The sequence below is a fragment of the Parasteatoda tepidariorum genome, chromosome 1 (genome assembly GCF_982258835.1).
Source record: "Parasteatoda tepidariorum strain Cologne lab strain chromosome 1, Ptep-v5.0, whole genome shotgun sequence".
NCBI classification, from domain to species: Eukaryota; Metazoa; Arthropoda; class Arachnida; order Araneae; family Theridiidae; genus Parasteatoda; species Parasteatoda tepidariorum.
The window spans coordinates 2,191,667-2,217,459 of record NC_141755.1 but is presented as its reverse complement, the minus strand read 5'-3'; the positions used below and the strand labels follow the sequence as shown (position 1 = coordinate 2,217,459).

The following is a 25,793-nucleotide window of genomic DNA, read 5'->3' as shown; positions in this document are numbered from 1 at the left end:
TAGATATGCTATTTTAAACTAATTTATAACTTTTGGTGTTTATTAAACGAGATATTTATATTAATGTAAAATCTGTCATATGTCTATTCTGCATCTCTTTTTCTTTTCTTCATTTTGTTTAAAATTTTAATTGTATTAGTTGTTTGCAAAACTCTTAAGTTGAAGTTTTTTTTTTCCTCAAATCTATTCCTGGGTGACTTATTCTGGATGACTAATGGGTCATAGAAAACATTTATGTAAATTTTTGTATGGTAATGCATTTTTATTGTTTCAAAATAAAAATATGTATTATGTAGTTGTGTGAAAGAGGAAGCATTGGTACTTAGAAAATAAAAACATGTATAATTAATGGTCTTGTAGTTTCTTTAAAATTTCATCTTAAAGTATAAAAAGTGTAGTTTTTAATCTAAATGTCACTCAAACCCCAAATGAAAATGGCTTTTGATTAAATCTTCAGAATTTTATGTTATAATTTAGACAATACACTTCGTGAATTCTGAAGCTTAAAATTTTTTTGCTTATAACCAGTCTCTTTTGTGTATTCACATTATTGTGCATAATGGATCAATTTAATTTTCATGCCTACATTTTAAATTTATTCAATTAATTCAACGATAACCCTTGATAAACATTTTTAAAATATCAAATATTCAATAAATAATCTAGAATCTTAGTTTTTAATATTATAATATTTATTTTGTATTTGGCATTAATTTGTTATATTTTAGTAAACTATGTATATATTAAAAATAAGTTTTGCTTGTTAGGTGCAAGTTTTATCTGCAAAATGGCTGAGTTTGATTTCAATGACATCTTTTGATCTTCAGTAAATAAATTACGGTTGACGCTCAATATAACAATTCCTGTGGTCCAATAAAAAACGGACATTTTAGATTTCTGTATCATAAGTACATAAAATTAGCGCAAATATTTACTTGTTGCAAAAATATGCTACACTTAAAATAGAATTATGAAACTGACAAATACAGTTTTTTTTTAAAGTCAACAATGTACAAGTATTATTTTATATAGTGAATAAAAATGCATTTAAATCTTTTCAAATGACTTCTTTTAATAGTGTGCACAAACTACAACCAGACCTTCAATGCTTTTTCTAGATTTTAAATTTTTGCTACACAGGAACAACTTTAGAACACTTTGTTCTTCTATTTTTAGACTTCTGTTTTTAATTATTGTAAACAAAGTGCTTTTCGGGATCTCGAATTAATTTAACAATTTGTGATTTTGATGTTATTCTTATATCCATTTGCTTTAAAATTTATAATTTCCGCTCTGAGCATATGGCATTGCACTAGTTATTAGCAGCCATTTTTTCTACATAACATACGTCCAGGTATCTGAACAAAATTAAAATCAGGAAGAATGTGGATAATAATACCACTTGTTTTACCTCCGAACAAGTTAATACAATATTCAAACAAGAAAAATGTGATAAATGAATACACGGAACCCTTTGGAATAAATTTTGAAAGGTTATGATTGTACAAAAAACTTTTATTTCTGCATAATCGTGTAATGTAAACTTTAAATTCTCAATAATGGTAGGTAATGAACAGGTTTTTTTTTACCATGGATTATGCCCTCTTAGTTGAAAATTAGATGTTGTCTTTCTTCATTGAAAGAAAATTCAAGATGTTTCATGCTTATTGATCAGTAACATCAAAAGAATTAATGATTTGAATAATATTCTTGTGACTTATGTTATTAACTTGTTTTGAAAGTGCAAAAATGCCTGTTTTTGGAGTGATTTTTTGGGAAAAATTATAATTGGAATGAACAATTCCTTTGGGTGTTACAAAAATATTGCATTTATAGAGCAGCAAACAGTACTTCAAGTAGCAGTCGTTAAGATGGGGGGGGGGGGTGCTGAAGGACTGTACAACATTTTCAGATGATTTGATCAAAAGACTCAATACTGTATATGTGGTATATATGCTTTTCTTTTTATATAAATTTTCGCATGCATAAAAACAGGTTAGGAATTCGTAGAGCATAACATTGTATGAAGAAAAAAAATCATAATTAATTCAGGCAAGGCAAATCAATGCTAACAAAAATTATTCACATGCTACATTTTGACGGAAACATAACTACCATTTCCATGGATCTAAAAGTATGTATTATTTTTTATCCTAATAGTTTTTTAATTTTTCAATCCTAAAAAGTAGTTTCTTAATCTAGCATCTTAAAAGATATTCTTTGTTGCAGAATTTTCACTAAATATAATTTTCAGACCTTTTCTTTATTTTTTATTAATTTAGATCAAAGTAAGTGATAAATATTATATTTAACATTTTAATAATTTATAGTTATGAAATATAGGATGGGACACTTTCTTCCTTATTGGTAAAATCTTCCAAAGGGGGCAACACACTTCTAAGGAATAATTTTTCAAATTTGTAGATCTAAGAGAAACAGTAATTCATCATTGAAATTTCTTTAATTTATAAAATCAATTAATAATAAATTTTTGTAAAAAAAAATTAATCTATGTGTTTTGGATTTTATATTTTAGTACAAATATTTAGTATACCACACTTATATCAAGAATTGATAAGGAGATACTTTTTTTTCAGTTTACGAATAACTAAATCAATAAGCATTAAAACTTTCCTGTTTTTCTTCATACTTACCTTCTCTCTTTTTTTTATTTAATCAGATTTTATTTTTTTTAATTTATGGTTACATAATATAGGATTCCCTTTTAATGTGTTAATTCTTTTTATCTTAAAATTTCCTTTACCAATCAAAAAAATGGGTCATTATATGCCAAATTCTTAAATGAAACCTTTATTTGTGAATAATTTTTTAAAAGATGTAACTTATCAGCAATGTGAAAAAACTTTTGTATTTTAAATTTTTATAAAACTCTGTCACAGCTTAATGGTTTTTAATTTATTTATTAAATGCATGTAGGGAAACATCAACCTTTTCTCTTTATAAAATGAAATAAAAACCTATTGTTTCAGTTATAACTACACAGATCTGAGGAATCTGTGTGGCAGGTATCATGAATTACTTTAAATAAAAACGCTTCCATTCATTTGTAGTGAGAAAAACACAAAACTATTTAATCTGAAATTAAACCTTTTACTAAACACAATATTTTATGTATATAAACAAAAATATGTTTTTGACGTAATAGTTATACAGCCTGAGATAATATGTTTTGTCTAGATATAGATGATATTTAAACTAGTGACTCATAGTGTGTCATTCATTTTTATTTTATTGCTTATGTTGATATTAAAAACAATATTATTTGTGATTTGAAAGTGACTGTTTTCGTAGCTTCAGACGATTTTCTAAATAATGCAGCATTTGAGTCATTGTCACCTAAAGAAAAGAAACGCCAATGCCATATAAATGAACTTATATCCACTGAAGAATCTTATATGGATGATATGTCAATAGTTTTAGATGTAAGTAGAAATTTACTTATGATATGAGACTTTTTTTAAATCTATTCTAATCTGCTTATAAGCTTTAGGAAGTATGATTTAATTCATTTAGATCATTAACCTATAGAGCAATAATTTATAGTAAAAAGAAACAGAATTTTTTTTTTTTTTTATGATTAAGTCATTTATTTGTGCAACATCAGTGGGGAAAAGTACTGGTGCTACAAAAGTTCGTTCAAATTTACTTGTCATTAAGAATGAGAGGGAACAACAAGCATCACTATCTATCAACAAGTATTTGGACTCCTATAAGCAACATTGAGTTCATTTCTATTGGGTAGAGCTCCATGAGAGGCACTTAACTGCCTCACACTTCCAGGGTACATCTTCCATAATTGTATAACAGTTAGTACTATTTCTTGCATTTGTCTTGGAGATGAAGTTCCTTCCCTGACTTTGAACAGTTGTTTCACCTTTTCATTCTGTGATCGAAATCCAAGAGGAATCTGGGTTGACCAGTCCATTGGGTTAATCCTACTGTCACCCTATCTATTTAGGGTAGGCCTTTCAATCATACATGGGAATACTTTTACACGTACTTCGTTACTTTTAATTATTTTTTTTTTAATTAGTGCAAGTATTTGAAACGAAAGTGTCGAAGAAAATCGTTACTTTTTCTAAAAAATTTTAATTAATTCTCTTATTGTTCCCCCCTTTTTACATCGTTTACTCGTCACGAAGCAAAAAAAAAAAAAATTTTTTTTTCTTTTCTTGCGTCTGACCACATTGGGACTGCAAAGAGGTCAAAGATAACATCAAAATAAAACCTGCTTGATCTATTTTGTTTCAATTGGAAACAAAATGGTAAGATAAAACCTGTTCATGGTTAAAAAGAAAAATTTTAAAAGTCTCTATTTCGAGAGAGCTTTAGCGGAAACAGCTAAAAAATCATTCCAGCGTGATATACGACCCTTTTCTTACCGATGGGAAAAAATACTTTGAACTAAAATGACGCACAATCCTATCTTTATTGCTTTGTGGGGAATTAATTTATAAACTGTCAACCTTCATCTACCAAAATGTACCTCTAAATGGAATCGAGTTAACATGTCTTATATACTAGCGATTTGGCATTTAATATTTGTAGTGGTAGTTAGTTATGCCACAGCTTCAGGAAAAGTGTTGACAGACTCATTTCTAAGCTTCTAATTTTCTCTTTCATGGTCTGTGGGGATCTACACTGGGTCCTTTGTCTGAATTTTGGAATCAAATTTCTTCTTGGGGGAAACTTTCCATGGATTCTTTTTCTTAAAAATTGTTAATCAGAAATTTAAAATTTTCATCATCTCATAATTTTTAATTTGTTCCCTGATAGCACACGGTTACTAGATTGCGACGTCTATGCTTAGATTTTTGAAAGTTATTATGTCCCCCTTTAAGAACGTCACATTCCAAACGTCAAAAGAGGCCACAATAATACTTATAACTGTCGCAGTGACGTCATCGTGTCATGAGAATGGGACATTCATGTATCAGCTTAGTCACACGGTGACCCTATTAAGACGTAAATGCCACAATTTCTTCAAATTGTGACTCTGTTGAGACGTGAATAAGTCACATCTTGATCACATGATGACCCAGTTGAGACATGAATTTGTCACATCTTCGTCTTTCGATGACCTAGTTGAGACCTGAATTTATCACTTCATCCCTCAGTGACCCTGTTGACATGTGATCACATGGTGAGGTCTCTGGACAACTAAATGTCGCAATGTGGTTTCATGTTAAGTTAATGTCAAAAAGTGACGTCACCGAAGGCGGACATGGAATCTTTTTTGACCAACGCATCGACATCACAGAAGTCACATGTGACTTTACAAATGAGTCACTCATTTTTATCCATGGCTGTCTGGTAACGGTGATATCTGAGGCACAGTATTTTAGTAGACTACCGAATATTGAGCTAACAATTGGTGATTAAATTTTAACCTTGATTCTATTGATGCATTAATATGGTTCTTTTCAAATACTAACACATACATAATACTAACACATACTTAATACATAATACTAACACATTTTTTTTTAAAACTTAACAAAAATATTCAGACTTTTAGTATTGAAATATTTTATCAAAATGATTTCATATAATCCATTCTCACTGTTAAGTGATATTCATTAACTTATCAGTTTTAGATGGTGGGTGATCATGGGTAATAATATATTTGTTTTTAAAGATGCTTGTAGAAATAAAGATTTATTATTTTATTTGTAAATTAAAACATTTTGAGAATAAATTTTATAGAAGGGTATCATTGATTTATTATTAAAATGAAAGTACATGTACAGCATTATATGTTAAATTGTCTTTGGTGAATGAAGCAATGCTTTCTGGACTATTTTCATATTCTATCAGGAAAAAATTACATTTATTGAAAATATTTCCCCATTTCACCTAGCGTCATTTTTGTTTGAATCGAAATAAATATTCATCTTAAAAGCTTACCCTTTCCTTTACATTTCTTTTCACTTTTAAATTTTAAGTAGCCCTCATTTCTTGTATTTTTCATGTATGTTGCCACCCCTTCATTAAAATCAGAGGCTTATTAAATTTATATGCATTTATAAAATTAATCTAATTTAATTAAATCAAAAATTTATTTGTATTTAATATTTAAAATAAGATTATTTAATATAGGGGTGCACAACCTTTTTGAGGGAAGGGCCACATGTGCAGCAGATTGACTAATGAAGGGCCGCATGCCAAAGGGAACACCCAAAGTATTTAGACAAACATATTCATAGCAATTTTAGGTAGTAATTGTTATAAAAACATTGTTCTAACCACTAAATTCTTTTTCTAAGTTAACCTTGTAATATCTTAGCATAAAATTAAATACTTTTAAATGTTTAAAGTTAAAAACTTGTAAACTAAGAAAAAACTAAGCCTTCTAAGAAAAAACAGAATCAGTTAATCAGAAGAAAATTTATATAAATTGAAATAATTAAAAAACTATGGGAAAATACATGTTTTTTAAAAGTCATTTTACATAATACATAAGTCCATTTTTACATAAATTTTAACTTTAAAAAATTTGTTCATAGAAATAAATTTTAAAAAAATGTTCTAGTTATTAAAATAAATACAAGTTAAATACTTTGATTTAAAGAAAGTTTATAGGGTTAAAAATGATAAAAATTGAAACAAAACCCCATCTGCGGAAAATAAGATTTAGCATTTAGAAGAGGAATATACTTAAACTTTAAAACATTTATTTTAAATTAATGATAGGAAGCAGCGGCAGAGAGAGGGAAGAAAGAAAGAAAGCATTAATTTTGAATAAACTATTTTCCTTAATAATAAAAAACTATTAAGATACTTGTTTAAAATTTTTTATGGCGAATATTTTTTTAACATGACACTTTCTATTTACAATTAATACACATATGCATAAACAATTAGTAACATTTACCTTATTTAGCGAAACTTATTTTTATTATTTTTTTTACTGTTAAAATTTTATGATATACAAATCATTTCCCAGCGTACAATCATGAATGATATGAAATGGTGGAAGTATAGCATAAGAAAATGGTTAAAAAATTTTCTTAATGGTTATCCTGTAATTTGCAAAATTTTTAAATATTGGGATAATTTTATTCACTTGATCATGCTTTTTCGAGCCATTAAATGAATTTGTTAAAAGACTGCTCTGTAATTTTGAACAGGCCAAATTTATTCTGGAAAACAGTCTTATGACAGAAGCTGTTGTTGTGGGTAGTATTAAATTAGGGCAAAAAACTTAATCACTTTTGGAATTTGTCCTAGATGGTGTTCTTCATTTCCATATTTTTAAATCACGTGAATACAAATAGCGATGTGTTATTTTATAATTGCCTAAATACTAATTGTTATGTGTGCTTTTTAAATTGCGCAAATATAAAACGCAATGTGTGATTTTCAAATTGCGTGAATACGAATTGAGATGTACAATTTTAAATTGCGAAAAGACTACTCACAGCGCATGATTTTTAAAATGTGTGAATATGAATCGCGATATATGGTTTTTAAATCGCATGAATATGATTCGCGATGGATGATTTTTAAATCTCGTTATTTTTAATACGAAATGCGCTGCGCAATTTTAAGATCGCGTAAATACGAATTACGATGTGTGAATTTTAAATTACGCGAAGAATTAAAACGTATGATTTTTAAAACGTATAAATACGAATCAAAATAATCATGTAACAACAAAAAGAATAGGTTGAGTGTGTGATGTTAACTTGCACTTGTTCATGGGACTAAAGAAATATACACGTGTTTTGAATTATTTTTTAGCAAAGAGGAACGCGTTTAATATAAATGTACTCAACTTGTTTTTATTTTTCATTTTTATTCTTTTTAGGAAGGTATCGATTTTGCTAAAATACGTAATTACTTTTTAAGTTCCAAAAAAAAAATTAAAACAGTATCGAATTTTAAGAGTTGTAATATTGTGCTAAAATATCAGGATATTCTAAATTACAAGTAAAAAGACGTTCGAAAAACCTCTTATATTTATGTAAAAATCGACACAAATACAGCACATAAAAAGTAATTATTTTAATGCGCGATTCAAAATTCGCGTGTTGTCAAATTATATGAAAAATGTCAATTTTTTTTAAATCACGGGTAAAAAGCGTAGTAATAACTACAAAGGAAATTATCAAAATACCTTATATTTGCGGTGAAATTGGTGTAAATGAAACGCGTCAAAATTTTATGTATTTAAATGCGAAATTAAAGTATCAAAATAGCGTATAAAAAATATCGGACTTTCAAAACCTTGTAGAGATGTGTAACAATAATTGCCAAAATAACGATTGAAAAATAATTTGATTTGCAATAAAATTGGCACAAATAAACCACGTCAGAAAATGGTTATCTAAATGAGCGATTCGTAATAATATCGTGCCAAAATATCAAAATTTTTAAAACCATGCGGAAATGCGTAGCAACAACTGCCGAAAAAGATTAGATTTTTCATGAAGTTTGCACAAATAAAGCGTTTCAAAACTTTTTAAAAATCGCGATTTCAGAAAATACGTGAAAATGGGCAGCAATAACTATCGGAAAGTCATTGAATTTACGATAAAATCGGAGCACTCGAAGAGAGTCAAAAGTAATAACTAAAATTAGAAATTTGTATATCGTAATAATGATGTGTTCAAAATAATGGTATTTTCAAAACTATGCCTAAATCTGTAGAGGTAACCATCGAAAAAAAAGCGATCGAAAACTACATTGAGTGAAATTGGGTGCATCAAAAACTTAAATGCGTAAATTTCAAATTTCTGAATTTTTTTTTATTTAAAAAAAAATTTAATTATTTTTTTTCATTTTGTTCAGATTGCGGTAGCGGGCCGCACATTGAGGGTTGGCGGGCCGCATTTGGCCCGCGGGCCGCAGGTTGTGCACCCCTAATTTAATATATTTAAGACTTATTGATTTATACATATAATTTAATCGCTGTGTTATTTAAAATTTATCAATTAAAATTATTATAAATATAAATGCTAGTAATCATCGAACTATTAAGTCTTATCTTATTATAAGACCAATCCAATTAAAATATAATAAGCGGTAAAAAAATCTAGATTTTTATTATTTCTTTGATAATATTGTGTCAAAATAAAAAATTTTGAAATAATATTTTCTTCTTTTTTGAATTTCACCACATAAACATTTAGTTCGTCATAAGAATAAATTTTAAAATGAAACTTCTCAATTTTTGTTTTTGAGTGAATTCAATACTGAATATCTATAACGCAAATTAAGAAAATCGTCATTATTTAAAATTCTAAAATTAATTTTTTTTAACTTTTTTAAAAATGAAGTATCATTTTTAATTTAATGGATTTCAAGGGGTTACTTGTATATGAATAATTTTTTTACTCATTTTTTCTCACAAAAAATATTATATTTATGTAAAAATATAATATTATAATTGAATTTGTTCAACACATTAATTTATTACTACAAATTCCGAAAGTAAAAACAAAATTTCTAAAGATTGGTAGTTTTAAAATTATTAAAACTTTTTTATATATATGCTAACACTGAATTTTGATTTCTGGTTTTGCTTCTGGATATTTGGAACATACACTATCTTAAAACATTTTGTAATATTTTCATGCATTTTAAAGTAATTAAACATTTTAATTAAAATTTAATGCATTTTAAATTAAAATGATATTTTTTTTCTTTCACTTTTTAATGAAGTGTAAAGTTACTTAGAATTTTTTTATTTCCTCGAAATGTACTTTAAAACATGTTACTTTTTTTATCTGTACTTCTTACGCATTACTTTTGTTTGAAGTACTTTTTTAAAGTAACGTTCCCATGTATGCTTACTAATTGGCAGTTGTCTTGGAACTCCTGCCACATTATTAGAAGAACTTAGTTGTCCCAAAATAGTGTCATTTTTAAACTTGCAATAAATTTGGAACAAGGGTTCCAATTCATTGCCGCTCTACAAATATGCACTTATTGGAATATAATTGGTTTATTACATAGCCTTTCATATTTAAAACTCTGTTTTAATGTATTTTGAAGCTAGATTGATTTTATCTTTCGACGACAAGCAATAAAGTTTTCTCTTAAACGGCCAAAAATGTTTGCAAAGGATAACTTTGTGCCTGAAATCCACAAAAAAGCTTTTTATGCCTCATTTTCGAATTTACAAAAAGTGTCATAGTAGCATCAATAGAATTTATAAATACAGTCAGACCTCGATATAAGGTCACTCTAAGGGACATTGCAAAAGTGACCTTATAAGCGGGGTGACCTTTTAACCGATTCATTAGCAGTTCGTAACTAAGCACGTAAATAGTACACATTAAAACTTTTTAAAAATAGTAATACAAATGAAAACGATCGACCATAAATTAAATATTTAAGTCAATAAATTTTAACAGAATTAGTAAAGAATTAACGAAAGTTAGATTTTTAGAAAAATTTTTAATTTAAAATTAAGCTGTTTACAAATTTCCTCAAAGTGTACATACCTACATTAAATCTTACCTTATTTAAAATAATCATTTATGCAGGTCTGTCTCGTTTTTGGTTTCATTTTTTGAAAAATGTTTTCTAGATTTTGTAACTTCTCGAAATGTTCCTCAGCTCCCTCATGGTTTGTAAAAAAATTTCATATGACATTTATAGCATTGAAGGCTTCCACTTGGGTTGCAGCTACAGTCTCAGGATCACTGTCATTGTAATCACTGTCCACAACTTGTGAAACAATTTCAGAAATTGTAGCTTGTTCATTGGTTGCCACATTTTCCTAGAACTCGAGAGGGATAATTGCCTTGTAAGAAAGTTGAATAGGATTTTGTTCAAAGCCTCAGATAAAAATGACCTTATAAGCGATAACGATTTTTAAAGCTTGACCATATATCCAATAATCTGTAACAAAGAATTTCTATTCAGCGAGCCGGGACTTTGGAAAAGTGACCTTATATGCAGATGACCTTATATCGATGTCTGACTGTAATGTGAAAAACACTTTTTTATGTGGAATTACAACCAAGTTGTTGCCTTAATCATATCCATTCTTTTCTTTTTCATTTTGTTATGAATCAACAATGTGAAGTTTGATCTTATTCTTGGCATGTAAAATCTGGTTTATTTACACATTTATTAGAGCAGACCAAGAAAAACGGTTTTTCATATCCTCCCTCCAGGTTTAAAAGCTAGGAGCAAGGCATGTCATTTTTTCACAGAATTCTGCTTATTGCAGGATTATTGATTCGCTAACTTCCGTGAATCGAAACTAATAATCCGATAAAATGTTCACATCAATCTGAAATTTAAAGTAAGATTTAAAGGCTCTGCAATTTAAAATTTTAATTTTGAAACTTTCGCTAAATAAAATTAACGAGACATTTTTATACACTTAATTCTTCTGCAAAATTGAAATTTGTTTTTTGGTTTGTATAGTATTCGGCAACTGGTGCATGTTAAATATGTTGGGTCACAAAGTCCTCCATGTTCCTATAACAAATCAGTACCTCTTGGGATTGGAGATGAATCATTCTCTGGCTGAGGTCAAATAACGATCTGTGGATGAATAAATGGGTCTGCCATATAAACGGTTTGTGTGTAGCTGAAGTCAAATTCTTTGTCATAAATGGCGCCACTGAAGAACAAAAACGCTCCTTCAATCCATGTGATTTTACCAAGCAGGTTTATTGGTTGATTAGTGGCATTAGAAACAACAATTGCTGTTTTTTAAAGAGTTTCTACTGATGTCATTTTTTAAAAATGGTCTCCTTGCTTTGCATTTCAATTGCTAATTTTTCAAAAAAGGGCCTTCGCTGCTTAGACCCTTGTTGTTGCCACTTAGAACTGGGTACACTCTAAATATTTTATTAAAACATTTCTTTTTAAAAATCATATTCATTTTAATCATTCATGTTCTAATTATGTATGAAAAAAATTTCCAGGCTTTTCAAAAACCATTACGAGAATCTCAAGTATTGAATAAAGAAGAACTTCGATCAATATTTGTTAACTGGAAAGAGCTGATTGTCTGCAATACAAAGCTTTTAAGGTGTGTGTAAATTCTTACTTTTCTCCCATAAATTATGAATTTTATTTTTCTATAATTGTTCAATTATTTAGGTGGACTGAAAAAAAAATGTTTTCTTAAATAAAATTATTAAAATATGCATTATTTTTTCCAGAGCTTTAAGAGTGAGGCGACGGATGAGCCCTGATAACATCATTCAGAAAATTGGAGATTTGTTATGTGAAAATGTATGCAGAAAACTTCAATAAACTTTAAAATTTGCCTAGAGTTAAAATAAACCTTGTATTTCCGAATATAAGTCGTGAATTTTTAGACAAGATTGGAAAGGTCAGCTTATAATCCGATTCCCTAACTTTTAAATATTTCAGTAAAACTTACTTCTAGAAGATTCTAGATTCCAAAGGAAATACATCTAGCTTTGTCGAGCATTAGCAATAATCAGGAAATATCGCAAAACGTACATACAAAACATAAAAATACTTGAAATAATAGTTGGAAATGGAATGTCTAAGTATAAAAATTTAAAAAGAAACACATGAAAAGGACTGTTTGAGAGGAATACTATTATTTTTTTAATCTTCTCTTTACAAATTCAGAAGGTCCATGCTTCTTTTACCCATTGTGCAACTGTTATTTCTAGATAGGGGGTGCATTTTTATTTCCAAGCGTAGCATACTTTTTTTTTCTTCGGCTTATATATGAGTTTTGAATTTTGGCTGAATTTCCTTATAAAAAACATACTCGTAGGCTTATACATAGATGGGCTTATATTCGGAAATATATAGTTATATATTTCTATAATATACTTCTATATATATACATACTTTATTTTTAGCTGCCGCACTTCACTCCTTACATCAGATTTTGCAGTTGCCAGTTAAATGCTGCTGCTCTCATTCAAAATAAATCTGAAACTAACCCAAGATTTAAAGAAGTGACCAAAGTAAGTTTGTAGTAAATGTTGTTGCTATTTAACTGCTATAATGAAAATCACATAAATTATTTTTATAGTCTCTTAAAGTTATTCATTTTTTAGTCTGATTTAATGCTATAGTAAAAATTACAATCATTGCTTAGCTCGCCTCCCTATGGGGTGAACCGATTTCGAATCCCATGAATGGCTAGTCACTGCAAATTGTACACTGATTACAGTGCGGACGTAAAATATCCTCGGTGGAAGAAGATCATGGGTTAGAGTCCCCTTACCGTCAAGCTAACCATTGGAGGTTTTCTTGTCCGTGTAACACAAATACGGGTTATTCCCATCCGAAAGTCCTCTACGAAGGCAAAATTCCTCTCACTGCTTGGTCCAAGAGTTCCCTTGTCTTCTGGATTGGGTTCAAATTTGCAAGGCTACTTAGTTAAACATTGATACTCGCAAACCCAAAATTCGGTCGGCTATTTAAAAACGGTTACAAAATAAAATAAAATCATTGCTTAGTATGTTTGACTGTTTTTTAGTGAATATAACTTTAGTTATATTTTAGTCTTATTATATACATTCTTTATGTTCTCTTATATTTCTCTAATGAATAAATATAGCTATATCTATAATGTGTCTTATTAATATATTTTTTCCTTAATTGCTTTGATATGATATTATATGCATTTTTACTAATATTAATGTTCAATTTTAACTGCATGTTGAGTCAATCTAGTAATCTTTTCACTCCTGTTATTTGTATGCTTATTGTTTTTATGTTAGACTTAATTAGGAGCACCACTTGATTTTGTTGCACTTGATGCAAAACATGTTTCTCTCAATATAGCTGCTTTTGGCTCTTTTGCTGTTAATCTATCTAGAATATGCTCATTTTAGTAGATCAAAATTTCTTGATTAGTTTAATTATTTTTATTCTTTTCTACTTAACATGGTTTATGTAATTCTAATATATATTATATTTTTAGCCTGTTTAATTTCATATGTGTTAAAATACTATAACTTTTATTAGTCCCATAGGAAAAGAACTAAATTATTATTTAAAAAATGCATAATTAACTCTTCATTATACTCACTTTCATGGCTTATGATTATCTATTTGTATCTCATTTCCATTAAAAAAAATTGTTTGGATTTAAAAGAGAAGATTTTACAAATTTTTAAATAAAATACTATGATAAAAATGTCCATAATTTTCATGCAATAAATGTTGAACTTCAAAAATCTATTAAAATAATATGGAAAACTATTGACTAACAAAGTTTTAAGAAAAGTACTGTATAAACTGGAAAATGCTTATTTTTATGTAAACAAAAACTAATTTAAATTAGATGTGCCGTTTCATGTAAGTAAATTAGCAAAAAATATATTCCATTGATTTATCTTGAATGGTCATTTATATCTTTATTAGTTTTGTTTAGTTATTTATTTCTTTGCCATATTTGCTATTTATTAATCAAGCTTTAATTAAAATATTGTAATTTCTTATTACTGAATTTAAGCTAATGATTTTTAAAGATTTTGTAATTATTTATTGATTCTCATGAGTTTTAATCGTTCCAGAAGCCACTAAATTTGAGATCTTAATTTTAAAATCACTTTATTTCCTTTCAAAGGTATATTTTATCAAATAGTCTAGATTTGTGATATTTTTGAACATGCTTCTTTTTTTTCTATTTGATTTAATACTATCTTTTCTATATGCCCTTTATTCATAGATTTGTTTAAATTTCAGCACTGTTGTACAGATCCTCGCACGAAAGGAATGCCATTAAGTAGCTTCTTATTGAAGCCTATGCAAAGAATCACTAAATATCCTCTTTTAATACAAAAGGTGTGTATTATTGGTTAGTTTGCATTATGCTCATTTTAGTAACAATAAAAAAATTGTGTAAGATTTAATTTTACACATTTCTAGTTAATATAATATTATAATATTGCATACTGGATTTCATTGAATTGAAAATGGCCAATTGTTTATAGATGCATTATATGTTGTAATTAAAATGTTAATTTATACTAGATTATAAATTTAACTTAATTTCAAAGAATTAAGCACAAAATATTTAAACATTTTCACTTGTGCTTTTTAATACCATCAGAATTATACTGCACTCTCAGTATTTGTGTTTTTCACTACATTTAGATCTATTTGAAGTTAATTGTGAAAAAAAATTCTGTCATCTTGCTGTAAAAGTATGTTTTCACCGTTATGCAAAGATAAATGTTGCTTTAACAGCTAAGACTTAAACTGTTGTTAAATTATCTTTCAGCTTAGCGTGAACTTTTTTTTATGTACAGTGCACTCGACAAAAAGCAGAACTCTTTCACTTATTGGATTGTCACATACTATGATGCATTCTTAATATTTTGTCCTTAAATATGCAAATTAATTTGCGCAAAAGATAGTTAAATAACAAAAACAGGCAAAAAAATAAATTTCTCTGAATAAACAGATTGTTTCCTTCAAATTCAGATTCTTAACCCTCAAAATGTTTAAGTGTCTTTTAAACATTAGATTAAAAGCTATTGTGGCATTCTGTTATTAAATAATATGATTTTTTTTTCAAATATATTTGTTTTCAGATTATAGAATATACACCTGAAGGTCACCCTGATTATGCTCATTTAAAAGAAGCTTTAAATCAAGCTCAACAGTTGTGTAATCAAGTGAATGAAGGTGTGAGGGAGAGGGAAAATTCAGATCGTTTGGAATGGATACAGAATCATGTTCTGTGTGATGGTTTGCCAGAGGTAAGAATTATTTTAATATATTTGTATACACCAGTTTTATTCATAAATCTTCCATGATTCATAAATGAATTAAAGACACCTTTAAAAGAGAAAAGATTTTATTTTCTCCATGTTTTATGAAGGTGTGATAATTCTGTATTTGATAGTTGACTGATGGAATACATTTTTGATTAATTTTATTTATTGAGATCTGCTGTATTGAATCTAGTTTCTCCTGAAACTTAGTACTCTATTGAAAGATGCATTTGTTATTAAGTAACTAATTAATGTATTTGAATATTTTTTATTCATTTTATTTTTTGGAATGTGCCCTTTATTGAACCTAGTACTCTATTGAAGGATTATATGAATGTTTTTGTTGTGAAATAATGAATTTAAATATTTTTTTTTATATTATTAGTTGAAAAGTTTTCTATTCTATTTAGTTGCAAAAGTTTAAATTTCAATGCCACAAGTCTTTTTAAAACTTAAGTGTCAAAAATCTTTGAAAATGTTCTAACACTATTTATAACTTTGAAATTTAAATTTACTAATAAAGTTCGGTAAAGTACATTTCAATGTACAAAGTGAAACAAAAAAAATGTTCATTTGTATAAATTAATTACTTAATAAATAAATAAACTGTGCTCATGAAATAAGTAGAAACCCTTTTCTTGCTTGGTTTTTATTCATTATCTTTTACATTATGTTAGATTATGTAAAATTGTATGCATTAAACTTTACATGATCTAATTGTTTAAAAGAAAACTGTTTTGATAATATTTCTATACAAAAATCTCCTTTTAATGCCACGTGATTAGTGTGAACTTTAAAATGTTAATGCAGTTGTGTAAAGCAGAAATAATTCAAAATAGTACTTGAAACTACTTTACTTTTAAGATTAAATGCTCTAATCATTTGTTAATAAGAATGAATAGTTCAATAAGCACTAGAGAAAATACATGTCATCTGTTACTAACCTAATTGCTACATTTATTTAATTCGTTACTCAACAATGTCAATATTTTAAATTCTTAAAAAATTTCAACTTTATATTTAGAATAACTAATCAATATTTTTTATACAATTATATTTATAATAAATTGTATTAAATAAACTATTCATTCTGCTTTTGATATTTTTTAATATTTTTTATTTAGCAAATAACCTTCAACTCCTTAACGAATAGTTTGGGTCCCAGAAAGCTCTTACATGTTGGTATACTATATAAAGTAAGTTAAATATTCAATTTTAAGTCCTATAAAAATTTAATATCTGCTGTAAGTAGGTTAATTAAGTATCTTTTTATTTAGGCCAAGAGCAATAAGGAATTGATGGCTTTTCTATTCAATGATTTTTTGCTTTTAACTCAGCCTTTTAAAGAACTGGGAAAAATTACGAATGTTTTTACATCAGAAAAGGCAATGAATTCGTTATATAAAATGTATAAACAGGTAGTTATTTTATTTATTTTAAATATTTAGTTATTATATTTTACCTGTATTAAAATATATATATATATATATATATATATATATATATATATATATATATATATATTTATACTATATACTGTTCAAATTAAATTACCTTTATACGTGTACACAATTTTAAACCTCAAAAACACGTTTGGTTTGCTTAGCTTTTTTATCAATAAACCGTTGATTAGTGGTTAAAGACTGAGGTTTGACCCTCAATGGTGACTTCAAACCCGCCCAGCTTAAGATCAATAAGTACTAGCTTACCTGAGTAGAAAAGGTGGATTGTGTGCAATGTTCACCAACAAGCATACCATTAGTCACAAAATTGTGAAGTCTTAACTTCCATGACCCCCATACCATACAATAGAAGGAAGGAATTTATTTAACTTTTTATAAATGAACTCGCAACAGATGGTGATGGCCATTTTGTTTTGTGTTCAATTACAAAAAATAGTTATATTTTTCATACCCCTGACTAACTGAAAAGTACAAAACTTTCCGTTTTCAGAAATTTTAGAATTATGCTTTAAGCTTCTTAACAAAAAGAAATAAAGTTACATATGAATTTTTTCTGCTGTTTTATTTTCCTCCATTTATTTTCAAAAACTTTTCATCTGATGAACAGAAATGCATTTTCTTTTATGGCTTTAACTTCTGTCAACTTTAATACTTAAAATACAAAATTTTTATTGGACCGCCAGTTTGCTCTCGGCTGCTGATATTGCAATCGCCTGACATTGGATAGGGATAAAAAAATTTCATTTATCCACTTATATTCTTTGGAACTAAAGGAATTGTGCAATCCAATTTTCACGCTATTGAACATAGTTTTTTAATTAAAACATTTTAAAAACTGGTTTCTTTTTTGTTTCATTCTTAGTAATAGTCATTTTGTACTCTATTGTATTTTTTTAAATACTATGATTTAACAGTTATTAAAACATTTCTTAATTTTAGAAAAGATTTTATATGTTTTAAGAAATTTTATTTAAATTTATATAATTTTATTGAATGAATGATTGTTAATGTTTTGTTTATTTTTATTGTGTTTGCAGCCGTTGTTCTTAAATCATGTCACAGTTAAAGCTACAGATTCAGATAATAATCAAGATGATTCTACATTCTTTGTATGCTACTCTGAATGTATTACAGATCGTATACATTTCAGAGCTTCGAACACTATTGATAGGTAAATGATAAATATATTTCAGTTATTGGTTTTGTGAAGTGTGTTGTGTGAATTATTTCTGTATATTTTATACCTGATTACTGAATGCATTAAATGTAGCATGCTAATTTTTTTAGAACTTTATTTTACAATCATTTGGAATTTATTTTATCTTCAAAAAGAAAAGTTTATCTATTCATTTTATTCACAATTCCATTAACCTATCCTATTGTTATTTATATTTTCTTTATTCAATCTCATTTCAAATATGTTTCATGACTTCCACTTTAAACACTCATTCTTAAGCAATTTAATACATCATTAATGAAATATTTTTAAAGGACATATAATAAAATTTAGAATAAAAACATAAAAATTCAGAAATATTTGATATGTTGTAAATTTGTTTGAAGGTTTTAAAATTTTAATTTAAAAAAATTATAACATTATTTCTTATTCATATTATAGAACTCTTTGGATTAAAAAAATTGAATCTGCAGCTAATAACTTTTGTGAAATTGAAAAGAAAAATTTGAACCATCAAAAAACATGTAAGGTGATATATATCTGTTTGAATTATCCAAACTGAATGAATTATATATATTGTTTAATAAATAAACTCTTACAGTGAGATCTCAAGCAATCCAGGGAGTGGGTCGTCTTTTAGTGGTAGTTGTGGAAGGCATAAACTTGAAAGCTTGCTCAAATGGTGAGTCATTCCAATTCAGTTTCCTTACAGGTTTATAACATTCTTCAAATAACACGTTGTTTTTTTGAACAGATTTTTCCCGAAATGTTACATTTATTGACATGTTAACTATTTCCTTTTCAGATAAGTCAACTTTTAACAGGGTAATTATTTGCCCTTTTGGCAATTGTAATTACCCATAACAATAATTACATAGCTTCATTGTCTACAGCAAAATTGACAAAATAATGAGCAATAAACCAGACATTTACTTATAGCATCTGATGGAATCAATGTGTGAGATGATTCTGCACAAACGATGGAATATGTTGAAAATCGGCAACTCATTTTTTACAAATTTTTAAATATCAAATTGCAAATTTTATTCTATGTATAATATTTATGTAACGTTTGTATCAGTGTGCTCATCCCCTTTAATAATTAGACGCTATATTATGTTTGTTATTCAAATTTAAGTATTTAAAGTGTTAAGTATTAGATAAATGGTGTTCATCCCACCTCAATAATATATATATTGCATTTTAAACAATTAGAGCAATTGTAATAATATTCTGACAAATTAGTAATATATTTGCTTAAATTTTATAATTAATAACTGAATGGCCTTGTATTGCAAATTATAAATTATTTGAATTTACTTTAAACGTATAATGCAAATAAAATATAATATGTTTTTATAAATTTGATGACAATTTTGCTTAGCCTAAGTTAAGTTTTTTAATTTGTAATAAGGATAATGAAATTCATTGAATGATTAATAGATTTGTAAGTTATCAATCTTACAATATAATTTTAGTCAAATTACGCATTAATTTAATTTGGCTAATTAATTGATGGTACATTAATTCATATCTGAATTCATGTACTATAATTCTATGCATCATGATCAAAAAAAAAAAAAACACCCTGAATGACTTTTGATCTAAATCATTGAATCTTCATGTACTAAGACTCAATCTTAAAGGTGGAATTTCAAATTTGCAAATTAATTTGCGCAGATGATATTTTAAGTTATGAAATCAGACACAAAAACGTATTTTCTCTGAGTAAACATACCTTTTTTCAACGAGTTCAGATTTTTGACTCCCACAATATAAAGCGTAGCTGCAATCTGCGAAATAGGATCCCAATAGTTAGGTTAGGAGAGCAATCAAAAGTTTGGTCCCCTTAATGTTAGTTTTTCTTTTTGCATAATTTGGTATATTTGAAGACATTCTTAAGTGAATTGAAAAGATTTTGCTCACAATTAAAACAATTGTTTATCTAAAGATAATTCCATGGAAAAGAATAATAATTATTACTTACTTTTTATTTAAAAATCAGCTATTTAAGATTCAATTTCTCAGAATTCTTTTGACCGATTTTGTACAAATATTGTATTTTTTCTTATAAAATTACATACTTTAAATTTATGTAAAATTTGTATACATTACAATTATAATAAATAATTACTAAAAAAATTTTTTTTTGCACTGAATTATCTTCGGATAAATAAATGTTATAATTGTGTGCAAAAATTTTAAATTCGCTTAAAAAGTTCTCGAGATATGTAGAAATACGCAAAAGGTCAATATAGCGTTAAGGGATCCAAACTTTCGACCGTTATCTCGATCAAACTATTGGTATCTTATTTCCGAGATTGCCGCTGTTCCTCATATTTTTTTCTTTATTTTATAACTTTTGTTGAACAGCCGACCCAATTTTGGGCTTATGACAACTTATGTTCAACTCCTTAGCCTTGTAATTTTGAACCCAATCCAGAAGACTAGGGAACTCCTGGATTAAATATTGGGAGAAATTTGCTTTCAGGGAGGACTTTTTTGATGAAACTATATCGCATTTGCGTTATATGCAGAGGAAAACCTCCCACGGTTATCATAACGGCAATGGGACTCTTTACCCCCGTCTACCACTGAGGATATTTTACGTCAGCACTGTGGTCGGTGCGAGCCAGGAACCGAAATCGTATCGACCTGCCATCGAGATTCATACCCGGTTCACCTCATTGAAAGGTGAGCGTTCTATCCCTTGATCCACCATGACTCGCTGTTCCTCATATTGTAGAGGTCAGATATGTTTATTCAGAGAAAGTACATTTCTGTATCTAATTTCATAACTTCAAATATCATCCCTTATACTAACTAATTAGCATATTTTAGACCACTCCCATGAACCATTAAGATCGATACCTGGCAAGTGAAAATCCGATCATTAGTATAAAATACTGTTCTTTTTCAAAGGTCAAAGCAATCCTTATTGTGAAGTGAGCATGGGATCTCAGGAACAGAAAACAAAAGTTATACCAAACACATTAAATCCCAGGTGGAATGCATCCATGCAGTTTCTTGTGAAGAATCTTAATGAAGATGTCCTCTGCATATCCGTATTCGATAGAGATTTGTTTTCTCCAAATGGTGAGCATATTTTTGCTGTTCTTTCATCATTTGTTGCAAAAATAATTTTAATTATTATTGTTTCTGTCTTAGATAGTGAACCGTACGCACAGATTAAAATTCGCCCTAAGACTTCCGATTGATTTTTACACTAAACCTTTGTGATGCTACAATAGGCTTTACATTTTTCCAAGCTTTTAAAATTTCTTTAACTTATTTTTTTTTTATAATCTTAACCGAATTTTAATTAAATTAAACCAATTATTTAATTTTTATTACAATTTATAAAAAGTGAATATAAAATATTTTTTATCTTTTTCTTCACAAACAATGTAACGGCTAACTTTTTATTTCAATTTTAATGTAAGAATCATTAATTCACTGTCTCGATTAAATCGAAAACAAAAATCTATTTATAACTCCTTATTTCTTATCACAAAGACGTTAGTTACAGGGTTATACTAATTCTCACAGTCTTTTTGGCGATTCGCTTACGCCGAATTATTTTCACATTTAATATTGATTATGGGGCTTTATATTTTACTATGTTATCTTTTGATAAATCACCAACCATGGATCTCTTCCCATGTTCCTAACTGTCCGTTGGGAACAATTCATTCACTTTATATTTAAAATCATTGGCGATAGGATCGGGAGCCCTTTTTGTGCCTCCCAGTCCCAACCGTTGAATATCAATCTTAACAGAAATTCTCGATTTGAAGAGAAGAAATTTTTTGATCATTAAAGGACTACTTTTCATTAAATTTTGAGTGTGAGTACATTCAGTTTAATATTTACTTAATGAATCATTTTTTCCTAAACGTACTCTGAGATAATTATCCCTACTAGATATTCAAATTGAAGTGTATATGTAACAGCCAAAAGTATGCTTAATACTACAATGCCTTAACCTACCACTGTAATTGGACTGATGATCACTGCCTTCAGCAAGCTAGTAAAAGCGTGCCATCCAATATTATTATACTTGCAGTGTTTACAATATAACATGTTATTTTAATGAAGTAAACAATAAATGGATTTGGAAGACTCCCCAAGCATGTTTTTTACTGCAAGTTGCTACCCAGAAAACAACAAATTTTGATAATAACAACGATATTTTGCACAAATATAACCAAATAATAGACAAACCTAGCACTTTGTTTATATTCTGATATTAATTTTCATAAGTTTGTTTTCAACTCACAACCAGTTCGAATTTATAAATTACAGGAGGTAATTTAAACACAAATCACACTCATAAAACTTTCTAGAATATTTAGCCTATTCACACTTCACCTCATAAGCACAACATAAGCGGAGGGATACTCCAAATGTTTTCTAAATTTCTTTCAGTTTTAGAAAGCTTGTTATTGTTTACATTCAGTCAACCATCCATATGATTTTATTTATTACTTACTTTTTTATAATAACTTGTATTACTGTTGTCTTTTACCCGGCAATATTTAAGCTTCTGGTAAAAAATAAAAATTAGTTTTTAGTATACAGTGACATTATCTGTTTCTTACATTTTCCCATTTCCTACTGCTGGTCAGTAAAAATTATCCTGATTCCATGTTAAATTATCTACAAATTTCGCACATTATTATGAAAGAGGTTTTTCTAACATTCTTTCTATGAAAGAGAATGCAAAGGAACTCTTCAATTGATATCAGAAATGAACAAAGCGAGGGAAGGAAGTATAAGCTTAAATTGTAAAATTTGAGAATGGAATTTTTTCCAGCAAACTTCAGCATTTGAATCTTGGAATTATCTAATCATTTAAAAAAACAACTGGTATGGTAATCATTTCGTTTTCTTGATTCCAGTGACCTACATGATGGTTCTAAAGCAAAAATAAATGTTCTCTGAATTTGATTTCTACAGCGTTGGGCAGTGTCGACTAAAATGCATTACAAATGGGTTTAATAAAGCTTCTCGGAGTTGATTGCGTCTTGGTAACCAACAGGAATATTGACCCTTCTAAATAAAATTGTGTTGCAAAAAAGCCCATAATTTTTCAATACCTGATTTAAGGCCAGCTCCCGTTGATAGTGATGAAAATAGTTAAAATGAGCAAAAAATGTCCGGGGATATACCTTCTACTGATCAAGAGTTTGAAAGCTTTAAAATTCGCAATCAATAATGAATATTGTTGAAATCATATCTAAAAGCAATGTAAAGATTACACTTTTTTCAAGTAGTACATGTCGTAAGTGTGAATTTTTGAAAAACATTCTATATTTTTTTTACGCTATTGCGCATTATTCAACGCTAGTCCAACAGAAAACATAAAGTCGGGATTCCTCTGTATAGTTCATAGCAGAACATACTGATTTTTCTCATGTTTTTGTATCTAAAAAACAAGGTACTGGGAAAAGCCTCCAGGCGTAAAAAGAATGTCTTTTCAAAAAGTAACTAGGTGAGGTCTAGAATGGTATTAATCATTTAATTCACATTTTATTTCAGAATTTCTTGGGAGAACAGAAATAAAAGTATCCGATATCTGTCGAGAGACCAGACAGACTCACGAGCCAGTTGTGCGAAAACTCACTCTGTATGAAGTAGAAACGGGTGAGGTGGTGATCAAATTTGACTTCCAAATCTTTCAAAACATTTGAATCATGCTTCTATATCCACATTGCAGCTAAATATTTCATTTGTATTTTTTTGCTTATTTGCTTTACACATTCCATTTATCATATAAAACTATAATTCATTCTTTATCGAATATGTTGAGTTTATTACTGAGAAAAGAAATTGTTATTTCAAGAGATATGTAAATTTTTGTATTTTTGGAAGAAAACCTAAATTATATTGTGAATAATTCTGTTATATTATCAAAGATATAACATGAAATATATATTGTAAAAATATACCATTTCATTGATACCGTAATCATTCATTTTAGGGTCAAATGTCAGAATTCTCAAAAATGATAAATTACTGATTATCTTTGTCAGCAGAGAATTCTTTATCCTTTTTTATGTTACAATGCTAGTAAGTAAATTTGAAAAATTCCTTATTATGAACTCCGAAAGGATGTTTCAAAAAAGTTATCATTTTAAATATTAGTTATATGTAAAATTTCATTTAAAAAAAATAGTGATAGTTTCATGATAAACCATGTAATCATTTTTAATGAAATGTTATCTTAAAATTAAGTAGCTAAACATAAATATCAATCCATATAATGGCAAAAGTTTTACACAAGAGGTCTAATAAGACATTAAAAAATGTGTAAAAACATTGTAAATCGGTTTTTTGACAACTGTTTGTTTCATAACATCCAACCATATACATCTATCACAGCTGTGAATCTTCTTAATGCTTAAAGTTAATGTTTTCACCTTTCTTTATTAAGCTTTAATTTCAATTTTAGAGATAAGTTGTTTTGACAAATATGATAAAGTGGAATAATTTTATTTGGCTAGTTTTTTATTGAAAATTATTTTAAAATAATTATTTCAATGATACAGATTGTAAACAGTCGAAATGCAAAATATCTTTTTAAGAGCAATAAGTATCCACGACCCCAATTTTTCATCTTTTTTTTTTTAATTATTTTTTTATGTTAGTTTATCAAACGCAATTTAATATTTATATATATTTCTACCTTATTTGGCCCTGAAAGCCATCAAACTGAACATTTGATACAATCTTAAAGAAAATATTTTTTTTTTAATTGTTGCACTGCTTTTTGTTTTATTGCTTCTGTATTAGGTAATTTCTTTTAAAAAATGAAAGTTGACTCATTTCAATATTTTTCCTATGAAAAATTTCTCATTATTATTTTTAATTACATACATATTTTTTATTTATTATTTTCTGATTTTACGGAGGAAAGCTTTTGTTAAAATTGTTCACACTTTTCTTCATTTGTATTTTTTCATTTACTTTACTGTCACAATAAAAACATTATCCTTGAAATTGCCAGAACTTGATTATTTAATATTATTTTGATCTTGACAATTAGTTCTATTTTTTTTATTATTCATGCCAATAAATCTGAACGCATTTAAAATGAGCTAAGAGTCAGTTTCTTCCACAACAAAAAATAATAATAAAAAACTAAGAGTTCCAGAGTTTTTTTTATAAATTTATAGTACATATACACAGTACACGTAACATTTTCTATATTATAATTTTTTCTAAAATTTCAGTATCCAATTTTGCTAAAAGTATTAAAATAAATTTAAACTTGTAAGTGTCAATGCTTCCTTGATTAATGGAATACAAATTGCTTAATTAACTAAATCTTTTAAAAGAAAGATTAAATTTAAAATTTGCAAAATCTTTGCTCTCTTCAATTCCTACTTTTTGACTAACTACTAGTTTTGTTTGCTCTTTTATATCTCACCCTTTACAATTTAA

General features: G+C 27.7%; 1 protein-coding gene across 4 annotated transcripts in view; it reads left to right on the top strand.

Moving 5' to 3' along the window:
- Positions 1-25,349, top strand: part of Dap160 (dynamin associated protein 160) — a 79,017-nt gene extending 53,668 nt beyond the window's left edge. For all 4 annotated transcript variants that reach the window (XM_087158327.1, XM_016065788.4, XM_087158316.1 and 1 more), the window contains 13 exons: positions 3,313-3,443; positions 11,913-12,019; positions 12,153-12,225; positions 12,834-12,941; positions 14,674-14,772; positions 15,525-15,692; positions 16,832-16,903; positions 16,985-17,125; positions 18,208-18,341; positions 18,789-18,871; positions 18,949-19,029; positions 21,270-21,443; positions 23,889-25,349. In XM_087158327.1, the coding sequence (XP_087014453.1) occupies positions 3,313-3,443; positions 11,913-12,019; positions 12,153-12,225; positions 12,834-12,941; positions 14,674-14,772; positions 15,525-15,692; positions 16,832-16,903; positions 16,985-17,125; positions 18,208-18,341; positions 18,789-18,871; positions 18,949-19,029; positions 21,270-21,443; positions 23,889-24,040 (1,523 nt within the window). In that variant the 3' untranslated portion in view covers positions 24,041-25,349. The remainder of the gene's footprint in view (positions 1-3,312; positions 3,444-11,912; positions 12,020-12,152; positions 12,226-12,833; positions 12,942-14,673; positions 14,773-15,524; positions 15,693-16,831; positions 16,904-16,984; positions 17,126-18,207; positions 18,342-18,788; positions 18,872-18,948; positions 19,030-21,269; positions 21,444-23,888) is intronic.
- Positions 25,350-25,793: the final 444 nt, after the last annotated feature.